Source organism: Mauremys mutica, chromosome 1 (assembly GCF_020497125.1).
Source record: "Mauremys mutica isolate MM-2020 ecotype Southern chromosome 1, ASM2049712v1, whole genome shotgun sequence".
Lineage (NCBI taxonomy): Eukaryota > Metazoa > Chordata > Testudines > Geoemydidae > Mauremys > Mauremys mutica.
In genome coordinates this window covers 218,186,045-218,211,596 of record NC_059072.1, presented here as the reverse complement: position 1 = coordinate 218,211,596, position 25,552 = coordinate 218,186,045, and the positions used below count along the sequence as shown (strand labels likewise).

The 25,552-nt window shown below is 39.5% G+C and overlaps 1 protein-coding gene across 2 annotated transcripts in view; it reads left to right on the top strand.

Moving 5' to 3' along the window:
* Nucleotides 1-25,552, top strand: part of IL1RAPL1 (interleukin 1 receptor accessory protein like 1) — a 495,739-nt gene that overhangs the window by 213,225 nt on the left and 256,962 nt on the right. For both annotated transcript variants that reach the window (XM_045009597.1, XM_045009588.1), the window contains exon 4: nt 16,898-16,972. In XM_045009597.1, coding sequence (XP_044865532.1) covers nt 16,898-16,972 — 75 coding nt within the window. The remainder of the gene's footprint in view (nt 1-16,897; nt 16,973-25,552) is intronic.

Below are 25,552 nucleotides of genomic sequence, written 5' to 3'. Positions count from 1 at the left end.
GTACTGACTTAGAAAATTGAGTTACTGTGTTAGAAACTGGCTTAGAAGAAACAAGTGAGAGACTGAGTTGCAGAATGGTATGGCCCTAGTGAAGCAGGGAGAGTGGGAAAAAGATGAAACTTAAATTAAATGATACAGAAAACAGAGCAAGAAGGAATGTGATTAAGGGGTTCCTGGAAAATGTGGATAGAGAGAATAAAATCTGGTATGTAAAACTTGAATTGCAAAGTTGTTAAATCTGAGCTCTCCAGAAGAGTTGAAAGTAGACAGAAGAGAAAGGGTACTATTCCTCCACCTGGGCCTCATAACAGACGGAGAGATCTCATTGTGAAATGTCATCATTATTAGAAGCATGAAAAAAGCTGGAGAACATCCAGAGCTTATACTCAAAGGCCACAAGCTTCAGTTTTTCCAAGATCATTTTCTGCCCTAACTTTAAAAAGGAGAGAGCTGAGGGAAATCACAGCACCACTCAGGAGGGCAGAAATGTGCTACAGATAGGGATTTTAAACTCTTGTTCAGCTTCAAAAATAAATATTATACATTAAAAGACCTTAAGGGGAATACACACTGTAGTTGCTTGGGCGAGAAATCCAAATCACAAACATATAAGAGGAAATTCCAGGGGTAGTAACTATAGATAAGTTTCTGAAAAAATCTTGGCAGATAGTGAAACCCAAGAACAGGATGATAGGAAAAGGAAAGACGAAAGACTAGAGAACATACTGGCAATAGAAGAAGTGAAACTGAACAAGAGAGCTCAGATACCTGTATAATTACCTGAAGACTATGCAGAAAGGATTTCTTGGGAGTCATCAAAAATGGATAGTTGAATAGTCATTATTTTAATGTTGCAAAGAAAATAGTATGAAGTTTGGTTTAATTAGGGAGGGCTTAACTCTGTGATAACTGTGTTCAATATTTTATAAATAGAGAAAATTTAAAGGATAATATGGAAGTACTGGGTGGACAAAGCAGTCCCAGGGATGGTAAATACAGAATATGTGATGATGCAGAACTTGTTGCCAGGGGATGTTGTGAAGGCCAAAAGTATGACTGAGTTCAAAAAAGAATAGATAAGTTCATGAAGGATAGGCCCCTCAATGGCTGGTAACCAAGATGGTCAGGGATTCAAACGTGCTCTGGGTGTTCCTAAACCTCTGCCAGAAAATGGGACTGGATAACAGGGGTGGATCACTTGATAATTACCCTGTTCTGCTCATTCCCTCTGAAGCATCTGCCAGCGGCTGATGTCAGAAAACAGGTTATTGTGCTAGGTCAGGGTCGACAATCTTTGGCATGCAGCTCGCCAGGGTAAGCACCCTGCGGGAAGCGGCAGCCAGCACATCCCCCGGCCTGCGCTGCTTCCCGCAGCCCTCATTGGCCTGGAGCAGCGAACTGTGGCCAGTGGGAGCCGTGATCTGTCGAACCTATGGATGCAGCAGGTAAACTGTCCTGGCCTGCCAGGGGGCTTACCCTGCCAGGCCATGTGCCAAAGGTTGTCGATCCCTGTGCTAGGTGGATCATTGGTCTGACCCAGTATGGCCATTCTTACGTTTTGATGTTCATGACATAATATATGGACACAAGGGAAGACAAAAAAATTCTACAGTTATTTACTGAAAATATATATGCATAAAAAGTGGCCAAAGTAGAGATCTTGGGCCACATAAAGTTCTCCAGAACTCCTTTATATGGGCTGGCAGAGTTACACAATACCACAAAAGAAATGTTCTTCCTTTCCCCTTTGTGCAGCAATCATGCTATAGCAAAGAAAATTGAAAAATCAATATTTTACTTCCATTTGCGCCTGTTGTTCCTACACAGTGATAAAGACTGTGATAGACAGCAGACCCAGGAAAAAAGCAGAAATAACCAAGAGTTTCATTCCCAAACAATGTGGTAAGAACTTACAACAGACAGCTAAGCAAAGGGGCAACTCAGTATTTGGACAAGAAAGAACAGCCATTATTAAAATGCTGGTCTTGCACCTTGTCTAGTCACATACACCCGTACAAAGTAGTAAGAGAATGGTAAAAGCAGCAAAGAATGGTAGCGTTTTATGACCCTTTATACTCTGCAAAGGTGTATATGAATATATAAGGTATAATGCATTTTTAATTGACATGTGGATCGCATGCTCAAACTTAGAAAATACTTGATGGGAGAAGATCTAGTAGAGAGATGCCACAGCACAATTATGTCATATTCTATCAGGCAAAAAGTCCAAACAACACGAGAAACAAGAGATGGTGACACAGGCTCTAATCCTGTAAACTTTGAATGCTCTTCTTAGGGCCTACCCTGCAATCCTTACCCAGAACAAACTCCCATGGAAGTGAGTAGGAGTTTTCCAAATGTAAGAACAGCAGAACTGGGCCCTAAAGTTACCTCCTCCACAGTAACTGGAATATCCAGGATGTATTAGGCAAAGCCGTAGCATAATTTCACCTGATGTGGTTGAATATCACTGGACAGATGTTCTCCTAAACAAAGAACTTCAGGATATATTGTTGCCTTTCCTACCTCAATTAAGATGTGGGGTTTCTTTGTTTTGTTTTGTGGCTTGTTTTTTTTCTTTTTTTTCTTTTCTTTTTTTCTTTCTTTTTTTTTTTTTTTGCATTGCTTTCTTGTCTTTCCATGTCTTTTATTGTTCCATATATCCACTAGCAGTGCCACAATCCAACTTTGGTCAATTCTTGAGTCACACCTTTAGAAACCAGGTAGGGAAGATGTAAAAAAGTACTGATATGTTTATATCAGGGGTTGGCAACCTCTGGCACATGGCTCGCCAGGGTAAGCACTCTGGTGGGCCAGGCCAGTTTGTTTACCTGCCACGTTGGCAGGTTCAGCCGACCGCGGCTCCCACTGGCCGCGGTTCGCCATCCCAGGCCAATGGGGGTGGTGGGAAGCTGCGGCCAGCACATCCCTCTCCCGCGCCACTTCCTGACGCCCCCATTGGCCTGGGACGGTGAACCGCGACCAGTGGGAGCTGCGGTCAGCCGAACCTGCGGACGCGGCAGGTAAACAAACTGGCCTGGCCTGCCAGGGTGCTTACCCTGGCGAGCCACATGCCAGAGGCTGGTTATATTGTGCCATGTTTGTACAAAGGAATTTCAGTGCATACACATCCCTAAGACACCATGAAACTTGTATGAGATAGAAGACGACAAGAGGGAGCTAGAAAGAGCCTTTTCGGCAGCCAGCACAGGGCTGACTCCCTTCTATGAGCTAAGGTTGAGCCTCAGGGCATAACCTCCACAAAACAACATTTCCTTTTTTTTTCTTTGTATTTAAACCACTACTTCCATTGTTATTGTTATGTGTGAGAGAAGACTGAAAATAGGAAGATAGGAAAAAAGTATTACCAGTACTTTGGAAGAGAGAGAAGAGAGAAAATTAAAGTCTGTGTAAAAGCCACTTATAAGGTTTAGATAAGGTTGTAAGTCTCACTTCCGTTTGAGGATTTCAATCTTATATGCACATAAGAACATAAGAATGGCCATATTGGGTCAGATCGAAGGTCCATCTAGCCCAGTATCCTGTCTTCCGACAGTGGCCATTACCAGGTGCTTCAAAGGGAATAAACAGAACAGGTAATCATCAAATGATCTCTCCCCCGGCGTCCATTCCATTCCTAGCTTCTGGTAAACAGAGGCTAGGGACATCATCCCTGCCCATCATGGCTAATAGGCATTGATAGACCTATCCTCCATGAATTTACCTAGTTCTTTTTTTGAACCTTCTTATAGTCTTCACAACATCCTCTGGCAAAGAGTTCCACAGATTGACTGGGCATTGTGTGAAGAAATACTTCATTTTGTTTGTTTTAAACCTGCTGCCTATTAATTTCATTTGATGACCCCTAGTTCTTGTATTATGAGAGAGAGTAAATAACACTTCCTTATTTACTTTCTCCACACCAGTCATGATTTCATAGACCTCTGTCATATCTCCCTTTGTCGTCTCTTTTGTGCACAGTGATGGGAGTGGTAAAAACATCTGAAAGATCACTTTGGCCAGCCCACTCATTATGTCAAGTATTTATACCTGTCCAATTCTGCATCAGTGAATCCCAATTTGAATCAACATCCTTGAAAATGACTCTTTTTTTCACAAATGGGCATAATTTACACCCATTATTCATCTCTACGTCTGAGCCAGGCCCTTTAAGTAACGTTGCTATTAAACATATCATTAACTGTTTTAAACATATAGAAACTGTTAAAACATTCCTATTTAAAGAGGAATTTCTTTCTTGCTTGTTTACAACTTGGACATTGCTTTTTACAGTCTATCCGAGAGATTAGTCATATTCCGAAGTAGATATTGTAGTTTATTGGACTGGAGTATTTACCTTACAGCAGAGGTTTTCATCTATAGCAATTATTAATATGATTATTATTACAATGCCACTATTTCAGCTTTATGGCACCATGTATGTGGATGCGCACACACATTTTAAGGAAGCGCCTGTGGCAACCAGCCATCCGTTCTCAACATTTCTCACTCAGTTAGTTAATAGGTTCTCTGATACCTGGGTAATAGGAGCAGTATAGGAACTAGAATATAATAGAATACAGCAGAACAGGACATTCTTTAGAGCAAAAATCTTTTCTCAGAGCTACGTGGTAGATTCCAATACCACCATCCTGCTGTTCCTGCTTTTGGAGTTCTTTGTATGTAGGAAAATCAAAATATTAAAGGTGAGATCAGCCATGTGGATCTGAGAGTAGAATTGTGCTCTCACTTTTGATTTTGTTCTGCAACTAAAAGTCTTTTGAGATAAAATACTTTTTCTTTTTTAAGATCTAAATGCAAATCTGTCACATGGGCAGACTGATCCTGTCAAGATGTTGGGTTGATATTCCATTGTTCTATTTTAACTACATATGCTAGGAGTCCTATGTTTTATTTTATTTTATTTCAAGACTTTACTATAGTTTGTGATGGCAGCATTTTGATTATTTGAGCCTTTCTCTTGAGCCACGGAGAATTGCTGTATATGTTCAAGAAGGCTAATAGGAAAAAAAAAAGCAATACGTGCAGCTTCCCTGAATTCATAGGTTGGCTCAAATGTCATGTCAGCTTCAATTAGAGATTAGCCGATAATGAAAAACCCAACATCTGGTTGGAAATGTGCTCCTGTCCCCCAGTACCCTATCTGCCCTTGGTCATTAGGAGCCATATTTACTTAAAATTTTGTGAATCACTGTTTAGAAATATTCCTGCATCCTTGTTGTACATGTTGTATTTCTCTTTCCAGATTTTTATTGCTATAGACATTTGCATGATAACAGAATCTTTGTTTCTTAATGGTTCATCTACTCCTGCTGCTGCTTCCCTACCTTCCATTTGCAACATCAGAACTGTTATTGCAGAAGCAATTTTTGATGTCACAAAGAAAGGATTATGACTTCAGGTGGGAAAGAAGCAGCAGGAGCAGATGAACTGTTAAGAAACAATAATCCTGTTTTCCTCAAATATCTCTGATTATTTTTTAAAGGAAGGAGGTGATGAGAAATATGGACATTAAAGGCAGAGACAGAATTCTCTCTAAATACATGGTGTATCAGAGCTTTTTCAGATCATGTTAGCAAATCTTAAATCAGACACGGAGATAACTAAATCACATTAGGTCCCATTACCAATAATTTTATTGCAGCTTAACATGCCACCTCTAAGATGTCTCTGCATGCAGCTGACCTATCTGTGAAATGCTGGATTCAATAATGGAACCAGGCTTCCCCAGGCAGTGTTGCAGAACATTATTAGTAGGTTGTTGGGCTGTCCATTTCAGGTTTGTTCAATTATAAATGTTGCTCTTATGCAGCCCTTGGCACTTTTATATAGCCCTATATATAGCCCTTGGACCTTTGATCAGTCCCTTGCTAAAGGCTGCAAAGTTATAGTTCTTGGACCGTCAATCAACCCAGCTGTTTGAAGTCTCTGATTAGCTAATTGCCCCCTGGTAGTAAGGAGCGGAGCTGAGCTAAGCTAAGCAGAGAAGACTTGATATAAAAAAGTCATTTGTTAGGCACACTCAAGAACTATGAACACAGGCAGTTAACATGGAAGTTTGGAAAGGGAGCATAAGAGGTTTTCCTTCTAAGTTCAGCACTAAGTGTGATATCAAGATGGACAGCAATGGAACAGTGGTGGTGGTGACCTGCATCAGATGTGACATGTTCTCTTTCCTTACTGAAGACAGAAGAGACTTCCTGTACATGAAATGTACATTAGTGCCTGTACTAGAGGAAAAAGATTATTGGATTGGATGGGCAAGTTGAGACACTACTAAGAATCAGAAGTTAAGGACTTCCTAAGCAATCAGGTTCAGGAAACACCAGTACCCCAGGCTCAAGGAAGAATGGATCTGGCCACAAAGAAATGGGATAGAAAGGAAGTCAGAGAGACGGTCTGGTGGTTCCTAACTACTAGGGGCAGGAGGTCACGGTGGCATTCTACATGATTGGAGATAGTTGAGGAGAGACTCTGGTCACCAGTGACAAGAGAATCATCAGGAATTCCATGCAACTAGAAGTTTCAAATTGATACCAGGTCCTCAGTGTAGAAACTATGGAAGATACATCTCAAGATCCAGCAGATCTAAGGGAAGGGAGAGATTTAGAGGATAGAGTGTTGCCTTCCCAGAACCAGAATACAAAATGCCACTCTTAGCCTGGATAGGCTTCTGAAGTCTATGGGTGAGGAGCCATTGGTGACAGTTTGTATCAGCATTATTGACAGGATATCAGATGACTACACAGAACTCAGAGGCATACTGAAGAATAATAATATCCAAACAATTTTCTCTGGGATTCTTCCTATCCCACAAGCAAAGGAAGACAGAAGGCAGAAGATTCGATTAGGTACATGGTGTAGGATGCAGGGCTTTTGTTTTGTGTAACTTTGGTCTATCTTCTATAGTTTCAATGGCATCCACCTCAGTAGCAAGGGACCAATCTTCCTGTGGACAGGCTGGCTAGAATAGTTTGGAGGGGGTTAAAATAATAGCAAAAGGAAAGGGTTAAAAGAAGGAAGATATGAGCACTCAGCACAAAATCAAGATGTTGAAGAACAAAACCAAAAAAAAGGAGAAGAAGAGAAGAATTATTTTTAATTTCCTATATACTAATGTTAGATGCCTGGGTAACAAATAAGAGGAATAAGAATTGGAATTGCTCATTTATGACCATAAATTTGATCTAGTTGCTATAATTGAAACTGGTGGTATGTTTCACACAATTGGAATATTTAAAATCAATTATAATAACCTATTTAGGAAGGGATGAGTGGGCAAAAGAGGGGGAGTGGCACTCTGTCAAAAATGGTATTCTGAGTCATGGATAACCTTGAAGAATATGATCTTGATCGTTTATGGATCCATGCCCTAACAGATAAAGCACAAGATGGGTTACTAGTTGCTGTCTGCTACCGACCACCAAATTGCACTAGAGAAAAGGATGCCCACATGCTTACTCACCTATCTACAATGTGTAGGGAAAAAGAAAAAAATCTCTGATTATGGGGGACTTCAATTTGAGAGAGACATGCTGGAGTTCTCATGCTGCCAGTACTAAAACATCCTTCGAATTTCTAAACATTATAGGTGATGGTTTCCTAACTCAAAAAGTGTTTATCTAATTCTGTATTAGACTTTATTAGACTTTGTCTGGACAGATGAAGACAAACTGATCACAGAACTTAAATTTAAAGTTAACTTAGGTACAAGTGATAATGACTTGATCACATTTACAATGTACAAACAGAACAAAGTCTAGACCAGTTCACAGTGCTGAAAACAGTTATGAGCCAAATCAGCTAGGAGAAGAATTAAATCAGAAAAATGTGAATAATTATTAGGAATCATTTAGGAACACTAGATACCCCAAAAGCCAGAATCCCACAACTGAGGAAGAAGGCTATGCTGGTGGGGAAAATAATGGTTTAGAGGAAAAGTTAAGGCAGCTGTACAAAATAATATATATAAGAAAGGGGAAGTTGATAGGACTGAATATAAATCAGAAAAGAAAAATTGTAGAAAATTGATAAGGGAAGCCAAGAGGTACTAGGAGAAATCTATGGCTGGCAGAGTTGCGGATGATAAGAAGGAGTTTTAAAAATATATTTTAACAAAAATAATCCTTGCAATGGTATTGGTTCTTTTCAGATGGAAATGATAAAATAATCAATAATATTGCAGAAAAGGAAGAGGTGTTCAATATTTTTTTTCTGTCTGTATTTGGGAGAAAACAGATGATGCAGTCTCATCCTATGGTGATGATAATACTCTTTGCATTCCACTAGTATCTGTGGAGGATGCTAAATAGAAGTTACTAAAGACAGACTTATTTAAAATCAGCTTTATCCAAATGATTTAAAAGAACTGACTGAGATGCTCATTGGACCATTAATGTTGATTTTCAATAGGTCTTATAGCCCTGGGGACATTCCACAAAACTGGAAGAAAGCTAATTTGTCATTTTTTAAAAAGGATAAATGGAGTGATGTGGGTAATTATAGGTCTGTCAGCCTGACCTCGATCTCAGGCAAGAGAATAGAGTGTCTGATATGGGACTTGATTAATAATGAACTAAAGGACAGTAATGTAATTAATGCAAATCAACATGCATTTCTGGAAAACAGATACTGTTAACCTCATTTGATGTCTTTTTTGATATTACAATTTTGGTTGACAAAGGTAATAGTGTTGACTTAATATACTTAGACTTGTGTACAGCATTTGACTTGGTGCTGCATGCCATTTTGTTTAAAAAACTAGAGTGATATATAATTAATATGGTACACATTAAATAGAATAAAAACTGGCTAACTGACAGGTCTCAAAAAGTAACTATAAACCAGGAATAGCCATTGAATGGTCTGTTTCCAGTGGGATCCTGCAGGGATTGGTTCTTGGCCCTATGCTATTTAATATCTTTATTAATGAACAAGAAGAAAACATAAAATCATCACTGATAAAGTTCACAGATGACACTAAAACTGGGAAGTGGGAAATAATGAAGAGGACTGATTCAGTGGGCTCTGGGTCTCATGGTAAACTGGGTGCAAGCAAACAATATGTGTTTAATATAGCTAAAGATAAATTATATATCTGAGAACAAAGAATATAGGTCATATTTACAGGATGGGAGACTGCATCCAGGGAAGCAGGGACTTTGAAAAAGATTAGGAAGTGGAGATGTAGCTGAACATGAGCTCCCAGTGTGATTCTGTGGCCAAAAGAGCTAATGCAATCCTGGGATACATCAACAGGGAAATCTTGTGTAGGAGTAGAGTTGTTACATGTATGACCACTGCTGGAACACTGTCCAGTTCTAGTGCCCACATTTCAAGAAGGATGTTGAAAATTTAGAGAGGGTTCATGGGGATAATTAAAGGATTAGAAAACATGTCTTACGGTGATAGACTCAAGAAGCTCAATCTATTTAGTTTACCAAAGAGAAAGTTAACGTGTGACTCCATTACAGTCTATAACAGGGATCGGCAACCTTTGGCACGCGGCACACCAGGATAAGCACCCTGGTGGGCCGGGCCGGTTTGTTTCCCTTCTGTGTCTGCAGGTTTGGCAAATCGCGGCTCCCACTGGCCACGGTTCACCATCCCATGCCAATGGGGGCTGTGGGAAATGGTGCAAGCCAAGGGATGTGCTGACCGCCACTTCCCAATGCCCCATTGGCCTGGAGTGGCGAACCACGGCCACTGGGAACTGTGATCGGCCAAATCTGCAGACATGGCAGGTAAACAAACTGGCAGGCCCTGGGCCGAAGGTTGGCGAGCTGCGGGCCGAAGGTTGCCGATCCCTGGTCTATAATTACCTACAGGGAAAACAAATATTTAATAATAGGCTCTTCAGTCTAGCAGAGAAAGGTATAGAGTGATCCAATGGATGGAAGTTGAAGCTTGACAAATTCAGACTTGGAAGTAAGTTGCAAATTTTTAATGGTGAGAGTAATTAGCTATTGGAATAATTTACCAAGTTATGGTGGAGTGTCCATCAGAGACAATTTTTAAATCAGGATTGGATATTTTCCTAGAAGATATGCTCTCAGAATTATTTTGGGGAAGTTCAGTGGCCTTTGCTATTCAAGAATTCTGCCTAAATGATCACAGTGGTCCCTTCCAACCTTAGAGTCTATTAATCTACATGAAAACCAGTCCAGTTGTAACTGAGAAATGGAATCCAAATTAAGTTTTAGTCTCAAGAAATGATTACATATTTTCTTTTTTTTGAAGGATATAGGAAAACGGACACAGTAAGCCAAAATCTGTTCTGTTCTATCAGTGTTACCCTTTGATTTAGGGGGGTTGTGCATTTATAACCAAAAGGAGAATTTGCATTACATTGCCTGATTTAAACTTAAGTTCCTATCCTGCAAACACACACATGGTTCATTGTACTCACATGAATAGTCCCACTGACTTAAATAGTATTACTCACATGAGTAGTTTTAAGCACAGACCCGAGTGTTTGTAGGATCGGTCCCCATGTCATTAACATTCCTGCAGTTTCCTATAATTGAGAGAAAATGTATTACTACATTACCTTTTTTACAGCAGTCAACATTTTTTGTAAATGAACATTTTGCACGTTGCTACACAATAATATCTGAGATTCTGCTGTTCTCTCCCCCCCCCCCACATCCTGTACTTACAGTAGAAATAAACTGCAATATCTTGGCTATTGTTGTGTGTAGTAACTTTTGATAAGTGATGGCTTATCAGTGGTGAGACCTGCGCATTGTTCATAATATTTTACTTTAACGGATACTTTCATACTGTGCACATTTTTGAAAGAAATGACTTTCAGATATTTACCTGTTAAAGTTTCATTTCTTTCTTTTACTTTTCTATACCATAATTGCTGCTTATGAAAGGTATTTGTATATAACCTTTAGGATAGCAGTAACTCCTGAGGTATTTTATACCCCCAGGACTGGTCACTTCCTAGAGCATGAGCCTTGGCTTCCTCTCTGTAGCAGACACTATAATAAGGAGGAGCATCTGGATCTGGAGACTGCATCCATTGCTTCCCCTTTACTGAACAAAACTCTCTTCTCCTATGCTGCTGTGTGCACCTTGCCCTACTCCTTCCATGCTCCCAGATTGTTTTTCCTGTCTCATGCCAGGAAACAGCAGAGAGCAAGGCTTTACTGGCTGCTGAGCAAGAACTCCATGTTGAAAAGGCTAGCTAGAAAGTAGGCAATGTGGTTGGGGAACATGAGACTGCCTACCTGCTTGGGTAGGGCCATAACATGTTTGTTTCAAGAGAGGGGAGGACACAGGGAGGGAGGTGAGGGTTTCAAGAAGAGGGGAGATGCATTACCTTAGAATTACCTTAGAATTCAAAGTGTGGGAATACTTCCCCTTAAGCTTATGGCTCCCTTTTTTTCCTCCTCCTATTCAGTCCTGCAGTGAAGTCCTAATATTGTATCTGTGACACCAGAGTCATTACCCCAAAAATGGACTGTGCAATCATGAACAAAAGACAAATGAGCCTGTGTCAAAGTGAGAAGCTGAGCTAGGAGAAATCTCTAATTCAAACACACGATCACAAGCTATGTGTGAATGACTACCACAGCCCTTACTGCTCAGCTATGTGCAATCATCCCTGTAAGCATAATGGAGATTCTCTGATAGTTCAGTTGGGTAGGGGTAGTCTGTGCTTTTGGGGAAGGAGAAATCTGAATTTGGCCCCCAAGATGTTTCAAGGGACCATGGTGTGCAGCATGTTAATAACAATTGACAGCTGTGAAGTCCTGTTTGGCCACTGTTTTTTACCATAAAATAACAAACTTTGTAATACCAATTCAAGGCATGTAGAAAAGGGCTGTCCATGGAAATTTCCTGGTGTACGTTCTAATTTAATTGTAATTCAAAGCATTTCTTTACATTACAGCTACTGCTAAAGGTCATTAATTAGTGGTGTCATCTCTCATGACTTTATCATAACTCTTGGGATAGCTATTAAATATAAAGGGAGAAAAGAAAAAAAAGGTCTTATTTGTAAAACTGATACAGAAAAAATGCTTTGTGTTTTATATTTTATTAAGATTTAATGATATGCTGCAAAAATTTATAGCAGTTGATGGATATTGTTTGGAAGCAAACTTTATAAATTAGAAAATAAAGTGCTTAATCTGCTTTAGAAACCAGTTAAAAATATAGGTTTTGTGAGTTTCACTTGGTTTGTGAAGTTTCATGGGAGAAAATGTTGTTTGGTTAGAGGACTGGGCGTCAGGATTTATGCAAATTGTATTGTTTTGTGATATCAGGTTAATTATCTGGCATCTCTGCATCAGTTTACCTGCCAGAAAATGGTGTACAATAGAAATTGTTCAAATGTTTTGGCCTCATGGATAGTCTGTCCATCCAGTTAAGAATCCATCCCAAGGGCTTTTTCCTTAGGTAAACTGTAGTATTGCTGGGCTGGAGCAAGACAGAATGTAACATCTAAGATGCACATAGCTCCATTACAGAGCTTTTAAACTCACCAAGGATTGCAAAAAATTGTTAGAGGCTATCTCAGTCTTCTAACCTCTCTTAATCCATGGGAAAATATTGCCAGAAAGGCATGTTTACCTTTTGGAACATGATTTTCAGAGAATTATGCATACTTGATGCATACTGAAGTTAAGGCCTGGCAGAGCACAATCTATCTTGGAAAATCTGGCTGATAACATTTTAAAATAAAGTATACAAAGTTGCTCAAATTTCACTTTCTTGCCTTTCCTGTTCTAATTTGTAGTGGTTTCCTTCAGCCACCTATTGGCTGCTCTGCAGCCAAGAATAGCTGAAAGGCAGAGTGCTCCAGGCATAAACCCCCTCATATCTCCAGCATGTTATGTTTTGGCCTCATGGATAGTCTGTCCATCCAGTTAAGAATCCATCCCAAGGGCTTTTTCCTTAGGTAAACTGTAGTATTGCTGGGCTGGAGCAAGACAGAATGTAACTTCTAAGATGCACATAGCTCCATTACAGAGCTTTTAAACTCACCAAGGATTGCAAAAAATTGTTAGAGGCTATCTCAGTCTTCTAACCTCTCTTAATCCATGGGAAAATATTGCCAGAAAGGCATGTTTACCTTTTGGAACATGATTTTCAGAGAATTATGCATACTTGATGCATACTGAAGTTAAGGCCTGGCAGAGCACAATCTATCTTGGAAAATCTGGCTGATAACATTTTAAAATAAAGTATACAAAGTTGCTCAAATTTCACTTTCTTGCCTTTCCTGTTCTAATTTGTAGTGGTTTCCTTCAGCCACCTATTGGCTGCTCTGCAGCCAAGAATAGCTGAAAGGGAGAGTGCTCCAGGCATAAACCCCCTCATATCTCCAGCATGTTATGATGCTGGAGGCTTCAGTTTTGAGTAGTATGGGGTTCCCTAGGCCATAGGGAATTTCCGTGTGGAGTAACATGAAGAGATTGGAACTTGACCCAAAATTGAGGCAGAAGAGTTCATTGCATTGTGGTTACCCCATTAAATGATGAGTTTCAAACTTGACTGACCACAGACTTTGGCTGCTGAATTTATCACCTTAAAATGGCCATACAACAGAGTTATCATCTACGGTTGATTTGTAACAGCAATGGCCACAATTATTAAATAGAAGTTAAAAGAATATTAAAACATATATATTAAAACAGCATCTTCTCTCATAACCCTAGAGCTCCTGTAAGCAAGCCTGATGCTTTAGGTAAATGACACTGGACACAATGGGTTTTATGAGATTAACGGGGGTATGACAGGGTTTTATGAGATTAACACCCCTAATCCCTGGTTAGCTAAAAGTGATCATCTGTAGCTATGGATATTTACAGAAAGCTGCCACCTTAGGTCCAAGGCCTCAGGGAAGTAATGTAGCACTTTGTTTAAAAAAAGAAAAAAGAAATGGGATCTGTTGTTCTCTAACTCATATGCTTTTGAACTCAGATTAACTTTACCAGTGACTATGGGTTTGTCTACACTTAAAGCTCTGCAGTGGTGCCGCTGCAGTGCTTCAGTGAAGAGGTTACCTATGACGATGGGAGGGCTTTTTCTGTCAATGTAGGTACTCCCTGGGAGGCAGTAGCTAGGTCAAAAGGAGAATTCTCCCATAAATCTAACTCTGTCTACATCAGGGGTTAAGTCAGTTTAACTGTGACAATCAGGGGCGTACATTTTTCACACCCCTGAGCAGAGTAGTTATTGCTACACTAGGAAATTGGTATGAGAGAACTTTGTTTGCTTTGAAGAATATTAAAAGAGATTGAGAACAACAATGGCTCAAGAAACATTATCTGATAAATGGGCATTAAGTTAAGAGTGACCAAACGGCAAATCCACATTTAAATGACAGAGTGGACACTCTCTGAAAGGTGACAGACTTATGAGTCTTTAAAGAGATGTTAAATGTGAATGACTATCTTTGTAGTTTAAATCAATATTATTAGTTAAGAAAACTCCTATCCCAGAAACTTAATTCCCTTCTCCTACCACCCACTTTCCCCCCTTCCAAAAGAGAGAGAGAGAGTCAAGATATATATTCATATTCAACAAATACAAAAGTAAGTTGAATTCCAGTAAAGTGCCTAAAACCTTTTCACAACTGTGGGCTGCCTCAGAGGTCTAACCTTGTGAGTGCAAAATCCACTTGTGAAAAGTAGTACTGTTGTTGGAAGGGACAGCAGTGAGCTTGTGAATCAGCTTCAGTTCTTTTGATTTTTTTAAAGATATAAAGACTTTGATCCAATGCCTAAACAGTGATGCCTGGGTTAACATTCCAGATATCCAACCGGACTGGTTTGTGCTCCTGACAGAGCTTAACTGATCAATTCTGTACTTGCTGCAGAGTTGAAATTGGTATGGTGGATTTCAGGGGACATGGATATTTCAATCAGAGAGCTCAAAAAAGCATAATGAAGGTGTCACGGAGTCCCTGGGTGATGCTCTGGAACTACTCCCCACAAAGCCAGTCAGGACTTTGGGGAGCCTCCTCTCCCTTGGAGCAGACTGTCTTCAGGGCAAGAAGCTCACATGGCTTCACCTTCCTGGGTCTGACCTTGGAGCATTCAGCATATGCCCCTCCATGCACTTCCCACAGCGAGTCCGCCCAGGCGGTGTCCTGGGGAAGCCAGAAGGTCCTGCACGCACCCCCACTTCGTTTCGCAGTCAGACGTGACTCTTAGCCAGCCAGTAAAACAGAGGTTTATTCGATGACAGGAACACGGTCTAAAACAGAGCTTGTAGGTACAGAGAACTGGACCCCTCATCCGGGTCCATTCTGGGGCCCAGCGAGGCAGACAACCCTGTCTGCCCTCATTTCCCATCCCCAGCCAGCTCCAAACTGAAACCCCCCCTCCAGCCCCTCCTTTCTGGCCTTTGTCTCTTTTCTGGGCCAGGAGATCACCTGATCTCTGTTTACCTTTAGCCATCCCCTTGCAAGGGGGGAAGGGCCCCAGCCATTTGTTGCTAGGATACAAAGTGTCGGCAATTTATGCACACTGGAGACTTAGGGGAAACTGAGGCACCCACACAGTATTCAGAGGAAACATTAAGAACAGTCCCACTTTGTCACAGAAGGCAAAGTGGCTAAATGATTATCTAAAATACTGCTGCCATAGGTCAGCTGACAAGGTGAGCAGATTTAGTAGGAAACACACATACATCCATGTGCATAGTGCCAACTTGATGTGGGGGCAGGAGTGGTGTTTTTGACAAATTAGATTGAACGAAGATTATAGAGTCGTGTCAAATGTACTTCAAATCAATGACAGCCCATAATATCTATTAAAGACGCTAATACAAATTATGGTTAAAAAGTAAAGGAACATAGAATTTCTGGATGACTACAAAAGTGAAAGTAAGGCTTTTCGATGGACATATATTGCTGATATTGGAAAAAAATTCACTTGCTATTTTTCTATTTTTAACTCATGTTTCTGTTGGTCAGAGATCAGTAAAGGCAAGACGTATTTACAATAACAATAATAATTAACGTGGATTCTGTCATTTAAGCTGTAGATGAATAATTTGAATAACATGACCATCAGTTTAGCTGCATGATTTGACATTTGAGCTTTGTTCTTGCAAAAGAAAACAATGTATATGAAGATAGTATGTTAGGGATCAATCCTGCAAGTTGATAAGCACCTTTGTACCAGGTGCCAAAAACCATCAGCTCTCGCTGACTTTGCTCATATAGCACCTTGGAAGAGATTTATAGAAACTTACAGAATCAGACCTTACTGCATATCTTGAAAATGCCTAAATATAAGTCTAACTGCTCTAAGGTAGTACTAGGGGAGACTAAAAATGGAAGAACACTTTTGTGGACAATCTTGACACTTGTAAACTATTTCCGTTTCACAGATTTCAAGAACTGACCCATTTTCTGACTTTGCTTAAAAGTGTCATTGACTAATTTTATTAATGTTCTAATTTTTGTCAAAATTGTGTTGAAAATCATTATCAAACATCTTTGCTTACTGAAAATTGTGGTTTCAGTAAACAAATACGTTCTCTCACACCATTTTCATTAAAATAATTATTAAACATCTATAAAATTGTCATGGATTTTTTCTGAAAAACAGAAAATGTCTATGATGTTGATAAATGTTTGTGAAAAGTTTGAAAAAGACAAATATTTTTGGTCAGAAAAATGTATGACAAGCTCTAAATAGTACCTTGAGTACGAAAAATGGTATTTATAAGTGATGTATTTATTTTACAGTTAGAAAACAACGTACCCATCATAACATCTGGAAGTACATTATTTAATTAAAAATGCACACAAATTAAGAGATATTAGCTGGCATAGGTAAAAATCAAACACTATTGTATAATATGTAATATTCAGAATAATTATATTTGTATGCTTTTTTCCCCCCAGCACCACTAACAGATAAACCACCAAAGCTTTTGCACCCTTTGGAAAGTAAGCTGATGATTCAGGAGACCCAGCTAGGTAAGTAGCAATCATGTCATGCTGTTCAGTAAATTGTGCTGATGTCATCCTTTGTGTTAATGGTTGATGATGATATTAAAGTTTACCTGAAAGACATGAAAGAACATTAGTGTTTTGTCACCACTACGCCTGGGTTCAATAAAAAATGTGTTGCACAATTGCCATAAGAATATTATTATTATGAATAATAATCATTGGTTAATTAACACTTATAACATGTGTATTACAGGATTCTCAATGTATGGACAATGTTAGTTGAGTTTGGTGTATCATCCTAATATTGATCTCTGAGTCACAGGGATTTAAATCATATATATGTACTTTTACTTTTACAACATGTTTATCTAATATACATATTTATGATTCAGTGAGTAATTAAGATTCAGTGTAAAATTATAAATGCAGAGTTTATTGCACTTTAATCCAATTCCTCTACAAGAGTTCTTTTGCTTTGGGGTTTAACTATAAATCCACAATGACATTTTGTAATTATAAATACTTGTGATGCCCACAAATCAGCCAACAGACAGTGAGAAGTTAATATAAAAGTGAGACGTTAATATAAAAGTGTCCGGTTATTCTAATATACCACTATTTAAGAGGGTTTGGAATTAACTATCTTACCCAGGACAATGTAGAGGAATTCATCAGTGGAGTGAGCATCTTTCTCCTTTTCTCAGTCTGACCAGTGTTGGTCTTGGGAAGTAACATGCAGTTTAGAATTATGGTGGGCGGTGTCTAAAGGCAAACAAATTGTCTAATGGGTTGACAGATGTTCTATCATTTCATCTGTGAACACAAATGGAATTGAGTTTGGTGGTTTCAGGGGCGGCTCTAGGCACCAGCAAAACAAGCTGGTGCCTAGGGCGGCAAAATGTAGGGGGCGTCCCCTGCCGCCGGGGAGGGCGGGAGGCTGGGCCGGCGGACCTGCCACAGTCATGCCTGCGGCAGGTCAACCGGAGCCCCGGGACGACCGGACCTGCCGCAGGCATGACTGCGGAGGGGGCACTCGTCCCGCGGCTCCGGTTGAGCTCCCGCAGGCATGCCTGCGGCAGGTCAACCGGAGCCGCGGGACCACGGCACCCGCCGCAGTCATGCCTGCGGGAGCTTAACCGGAGCCGCGGGAAGAGGGGACCCGCCGCAGGACCGGGGAAGGGCGGCGCAGCGCACCGCGCTGCTTGGGGCAGCCTGATTTCTAGAGCCGCCCCTGGGTGGTTTAGCCTGGATAAGTGGCAGACATTTGTTGACCCAAAAAAAAAAAAAGGCAGCACTGAATAATGTTAAGGAGATACTGTTGAGGAGAGATCTAAAATAAGAGAAGTAGAAGTCTTGCAAATTAGGACTGAAGTTCATTGGCAGAGAGTTTTGTACTGTGCTTGTCCGTGCTATGCCGGACACTAGCAGTATTTAGTGCCCCTTCATTTTAATAAATGTAAAAATGGTGAGATTGGGAATTGCTGGTTAAGGGACTTTAAGGTGTTGAAATACATACACACGCACCCCTACACTTGTAATGCAATTCCTTGAAGTATTGATTTCTGGAGGCATTGCTTTCATGCATAATGTCACATAAGTACCCATGAGTATATGATATTGTGTATGGTTCTTCTCTCAGTTCCATGAAAAGCCAGGGGAGTATAGTCCAAAATAACTCTGCAAAACAGCCTTCCTGACTAATGTTGCTTTCAGAAATATCATTGGGGGAAAAATTGATTTTTTTTCTTTTTGTCGCTCTCTTTGCTAAATGTACTATATTGATGAGATTAATTAAAAAAGAGTGTAATTATTAATGGCTAGATAGTGGCTTTTTGTCTCTGATTTTTAGGATTAATCATATATTTGATTTCTTAAAGTTCTAAGAAATAGAATGAATAATTTGTGAAGTGCCTGGTTATGGAAAAGGCATTTTTCAAAAGACTAAATAGTTGCGGATGAAAGTGAAAGGATTAACTTGAAAATGTCAATTCCACATACAAATTGGGAGGAGTGACCATAAATTAATCTGAAGTGATAATGGCTTGGCTTGTCTAACCAGCCTACAGTAACTATATTAATTAATTACTTAAGCACCTATACAAAAAGCATGTGAATGCCGTAAGGGTGCAATGGTGAGATTGAAACTGTGTTGAATGACTATCTTCAAACTGAAGGTCCTTATCCTGCTAAAGTTTAGCATTGTTTGACTTAAATCACATGACTAGTCTCATTGACTTCAGGAAGACGATTCACATATTTAAAATTAAGTAAATACATTACTCATTTTTAAGGCTGGAATCCTGCCACTTATCCATTTGACTCCGGTATCACAGAGAGATTGAAACAGCTGACATTCAAGTCTGAATGTCAGAGTCTCTTCCCATGCTGAGAAACCCAGTTGAAATTAATATTGTAGAGCTACAGGCTGTTTTAGGAGAAGCATAGATAGTGGTTGGTTTTCTTTCACTTAAAGAAAAAGATGGGTGAGATGATTTTTGGAGGCAACTGTAAAGGTTGGGGAGCAAAAACATTATTTTTAGGCTGTCCATGTGAAAATATTCATTCTTCCAATTTATATGAGTCAGGCATTTGTAATTCCCGCTATGCTGGATTTATCAGCACGACTGATCTTCTACTTGCACCTTGTTGAGAATGCAGCTGCACAATTCCTCATGGATTTGAGCTACTGTGATTATATTCAGCTCGCTTTTGCATTCTTTACATTGGTTGCATATTAATGGTGAATTCAGTTTAAATTAGCCTTTGATTTGGTTTTTAAAAGTTCTGAATGGGACTGGCCCTGGTTATATTCAAGACCTCCTCCTTGAGCCCTTGCCTGTTGGGTTTTTGTGCTCACATACCACCTTGTGCTTAAGGGATTCTGCCATTGCCCCTAAACGTCAGTAAGCAGTGGCGCTTTGGTTGTGGTAGCCCCTATGATGTGGAACTTCATTTCTCCTGAAATCTGTTTCGTTTCTTCTCTCTTCACTTTTTAAATTACTATCACGGTTGCTGTTCTATTGTTCTGTTCATATTGTTTTTTGTTTACCCAAATATTTGTAATTTTATGGAATTTGGCGTGTTCTTTTTATTAGTTAATGGGAAATAGCTTTTATGATTATTGTTCGGCACCCTGAGTACTTTTAAGTGGGAGAGGTGCTTTTTAAATAGATTATTTTGTATCATTATTATTGTGTTTTAGAATAACAAGAAAGTGAACATTAATTTGTCTATTAAAATCATATTACGCTTTTGAGAATGCATTATTTAATTAAAATTCATAGACAACACCCTCACCCCCAAATAAAATCCCACGCACCTCTAAGAAATCAGAACTGATTTCCCAAACACTCTCATCAGCTCAGAACTTCCTGAATTCACTGAAATTATCTGTTATACAAACAAAATCCTAGAATTTCAGATTACAGTGGATATTTTTAACATTTCAGATGACTTTTAATGTTGTCATACACTGATTTCTATCCCAAATAATTCAGGCTAAATTGAAAGTCTACTATAAGACTCAGATCCAAAGTTTAACCTGTTCCTCTGTCAATAATAGCTTACAATATTAGCTGGCATTTTTAAATAATTGTCTTGTCTTTTTCTCTCTTATTCTTTAAATAAGCAGCTGTCCCTGTAATGCCTGGTTTTATTCTAAATATAGTGCTCTCCTCTGGAACAGTACAGAACACATGTATTCACAGTAGACAATTTGTTGAGGATTGGCACAGTAGCTCATAAAAATAGATTGAAACTTCAGCCACAATTTTTAATAAAAAATTAACTGAAACAGAAAAAGGACAGAAAAAGTTAGTTAGGTTTTTTTTCCTTGTTTTTTTGTAGTTATTGTTTTTCTCCCACATTATCCATTTGGTGGTCTTACCCAGAACTGTATGTTCAATTGCCAAATTTCTGCAGAAAAAAATGCTATACTTGTAGCATTGTCAGAGAAATTGAAAGCAGGAAATAGTCAAAAAAAATAATGATGAAATAACCTGTTCTTGCATGATTTCCAGCACTCTCTGAACAACCAAAACATTTCAGATAACTGTTTGAGTAAGAAGCCACATTTTTCTTCCTTATCTGAACTAATCTTTTGATTAGTCCATCGGTAAAAATTACTTCTATAGCCCAACAGTTTGTTCTCCCTTGTTGGTCTGAAAAGTATTTTTTTCCTATAAAAATGAATTAATGATGAATTGGGGCTCTTTTTCTTTTCTTTTAAAACACACAAAAAGATGCTAACACTGTTTCTAACATATTGTTTCTAAAAGAGAGATGTAAAGAATTCCCAAAGGTCAAGCTTCAGAGGAAGGAGATTAATGGTCCATTTATATCACAATGTATTTTATTAAATCTTCCACAGAAATTGGTCTTGTTAATGAGAAAAGTACTTCTTAACTAGTCTAATCAGAAATGATATAAATAAATACATAAATAAAAAGTGCCTCTGTTCTAGTACTCAATTAAAATGAATGAAAACGATTTTCATGCAATGCACCTGAATAACGTAACAATGCTGTTAAAGGGAAAAAAAATCATCGTCATTTTAATATATATTTAAAAGTTACCTTTTATTATTTAACACCTATCATTATTAAAGCTGAAGCAATTTTTAAAGGTGCTTATTTTCATAGTGGTTCAATGCTAGTAGCACTCTCTGCTGTTAGTATGAACTCCTCTTAGGGTTGACAACTTTCTACTCACACAAAACCGAACACCCTTGCCCCGCCTCTGCCCTGCCCCTCCCCTGAGACCCCACCCCTTCTCTGAGGCCTTCCCCCCCACTCACTCCATCCCTGCCTTAGGGAGCTTGCCTTAGCCCCGCTGCACCACAAACCGGACTTTTAACAGGCTGGTCAGCAATCCTGACCGGAGCGGCCAGGATCCCTTTTCAAGAGGGTGTTACGGTCAAGAACCAGTCACTGGACAACCCTAACTCTTCTCAGCCACATTGAGCATGCACTACCAGGTACCTTTGGCCTGGACACCACAGAAAGAAAGGCAAGACATCAGGAATATGATTTAACTAGATCACAACTTTATTAATAACACATCTGGAAACTATCTGGCAATAACTCATCTGGAAAAGGTCATCCCTCCTATCTGTTCCACCAGGTAGGGGAAGAGAGTATTGTCTCCACACTCTACAGACTTTAGAAGCCACAGTCCCATTCCCCACCTCCTTTAAGAGATGCCTTCTCCTAACCCACTTCCAATTTTGTTGCATCAGGGAAACAGTCCACCTGTTGCATGATTACTTGCACTGGGTACCTGTGAACAGGAAGCACCAGCAATTAGCCTTTTATTTCTGAATATTATTATAATATGTATATTATTATTATTATTTAGAATAATAGCAGGTTTTAGCATATTTATGTACTGTTCATCAGAATTAGTTTTAGAACAAATTACTATAGTAAAAACAGAAAGTGGGAGACAGTTTGGAAATATGGAAATGAATGTTGAAGGTACTCAAACTACCTTATATCCTGAGAAAATCAGAATCTCAGAAATACCTTTTCCCCACCTTAAAATAGTATTTAATTTAAACAGTAATTACAAAAACTACAATAATTTACTCTTGATTGCACAGTGGTTGTGCTAACTCCAACTTTTTTATTGTCAAATACAGTCAACAGGAAAGACAAAAAATCTAATTTTCAAAATCAGTATTACTATTTTTGATACTCCACTTGTGTAGAAATGCAGTGGCCATTCAAAGTGTGAGACATAGAGTTTGATCTTCTTAAAGATCTCATGAAATATCCTTGACACGGCAGTAACACCTTTAACAAAATAGTTGAAAAGGGAACAAAAATGAATATGGGAGATTGGAATCACTAAGGGTCTGTACAGGAGTACAGAATTAGGAGTTAAGAGTATTTCACAGGCTATTTGTAGACCCAAACATCTTTACGCTTGAGCACTGTCAAGTTGCAGCGTAAACTAAGGTAAATCTTAACCAGCTAAGTAGAGGTAATAGACGGTAACCTGCATCTACATTAAGACAAAGATCATAGGTAGTGTTAAAGGGCTTTCCCTTCACCCCGTCCCCTGGTTCTTGTCACACAGACAGAAAGCAGAAGACCAGAAGTCCGAAGTGTAGGCAATGCAATGTTTACTGGGGTTAGTTCCAAACAAGCATATCCATAGCTCTACATGCCGGCAGAGTCTGTTTCCCTGTGTTTCGTTCCCAGATCTGACCCCGCAGAGCATTTACCCCATATCCCCATTCCCAGCTCTGACACCACAGAGCCTTGCCTGTGTCTCAGTTCCCCATTCCCCCCTCCCCATTCCCATTTCTACCTCCTCCTTCTTAGCAGGCCCAAATATACCTGCAATGCACGCCCACAGTCCCACCCCTTTCATATCCCATGGGAAGGGTGAGGAGTGAGGTTGTGCTAAAGTCAAGGACAGGAATTTCTTTGGTCTTTTAGTGTTTTATACCTTCCCCTCCCCAATCCCCCCTTGCTACGTCTGACTGGTTGCTTGACCTGGCCTTGAGATAGAGGTTGAGACAATCTTAACGTGTGCTCAGTGTCACGGAATTTGGGGGAGACAAGGCCCTGCACCTCCAGCTTCCTGCGATTCACCGTGACTCTCAGCCAGACAGTAGAACAGAAGGTTTATTAGACGACGGGAACACAGTCCAAACCAGAGCTTGTAGGCATAAACAGGGGCCAGGGGAGGCCAGGAGGTCTATCTGACCTCCCCTCCATTCTCCCAGCCAGCCCCAAAACTGAAACTCTCCAGCCCCACCTCTGCCTTTGTCTCTTTCCCGGGCCAGGAGGTCACCTGATCTACAACCCCCGTCCTGGGTTCTCATGTTACATGCTCAGGAATCTTCCCTCAAGGAAAGTTTCCCATCCCCAATGCAGACAGTCCCAGTAAAACTGCCCTCCAAACTTCCCAGGTCAATACTCCCCACTCCCTACTGTGTCACAGGCACCCACCCAGTATTCAGAGAAAACATTAAGAACATTCCCATTCATTACACTCAGACACTCTCACTATGCCCTGTAACAATTTAACTGCTCTATCCCTTATCTGTTCCCATTGTACTAACAAATCCATCTGACTAGGCAGAAGCAACACACACGTTGTCTTTGTTCACACATATTAGCATAAGAAATAAGCATATAAAAAGATCAAACCTAAAATTCTATCTCAGGCTGACAAACAAGCCTATATACTAAAAGGTAGGTCAGAGTTAGTTAGTGAACATGTTAGCTAAACTATCCTTCCCTGGTCCCTCAACCACCTAGTTCTAGTTATACCCTAAAATGGTATGCTTCACTATACCACGAGAAACTGCAGAATTGGAATTAATTTTCAAACTGGACACCATTAAATTAGGCTTGAATAAAGACTGGGAATGGATGAGTCATTACACAAAGTAAAAACTATTTCCCCATGCTATTTCCCCCCCCCCACTGTTACTCACACCTTCTTGTCAACAGTTGGAAATGGGCCATCCTGATTATCACTCCAATTTTTTTTTCTCCTGCTGATAATAGTCCACCTTAATTGATTACTCTCGTTATAGTTAGTATGGCAACACCCATTTGTTCATGTTCTCTGTGTATATATATCTTCCTACTGTATTTTCCACTGCATGCGTCCGATGAAGTGGGGTTTAGCTCACAAAAGCTTATGCTCAAATAAATTTGTTAGTCTCTAAGGTGCCACAAGTACTCCTTATACTTTCTAATGTTTGAGTTTCTATAAATGTATTCATACTGATCTGGTCTTTCCAACATTAACCTCACTTTAATAAAGTGTTTTTTTTCTGGGAATCTTAACCTGCTGGGAGGAATAAACTATTTTTTTTAATTCATCATGGGTGATTCTTTTCAAGCTTTAATATGTGGTTCATAGGGTCTGAGCAAGCTCTCTCCATTGGTGTAAATTTAATCCTTTGTTAGTCATAAATAGTGCAGCCTGAATGTACTGCAACTTCCTACTTCAGACTGCTACATGATTTCTTATCAAGATCAACACCTTAATCTTCATAAAGATCAATAATAAAGGTAAATTCCCACATAATTTTGAATGGAGAGAAGGGTAGAGAAGCCTGTGATTTCTGCTATTAGTGAATGAACCTCAAAAAGTTTCAAATTTGAGTTTGGTTTGGTTAAGCATCCAGAAGTTTGGATTCTTATCTGAAGTTTACTTGCATAATCCAAAACTCTGCTATCTCAGATCAGCATAGTAAAACACAATCTGACGCAGCAAACCTTTTGCAAGATTTTTTTGGTTGGAGACTGCAGCATATAGCAAATGATCAAAAGCAAAACCCTAATAAAATATAGAATGCCATATAATATGTAATGCAATTTAGAAGTAGGCACATACTGTACATGATTGACATCCTTTAAAATGGTACTAATAAAGCCCATAATCTTGTAAATTCCAAACATCAGGAACATGATTGTTCTGCAATCATTTTGCCTTGGTTTTTGGCTTGAAGCTGCATTGAGTGTTTCTGAATTATATCTGGATACTTCATCAGGACAAATGTCTAGTGTTGAAACATCTAGAGGCATTACCTGGTAAAATTACAATAATAATACCCGTATTTTTCCGTGTATAAGACGC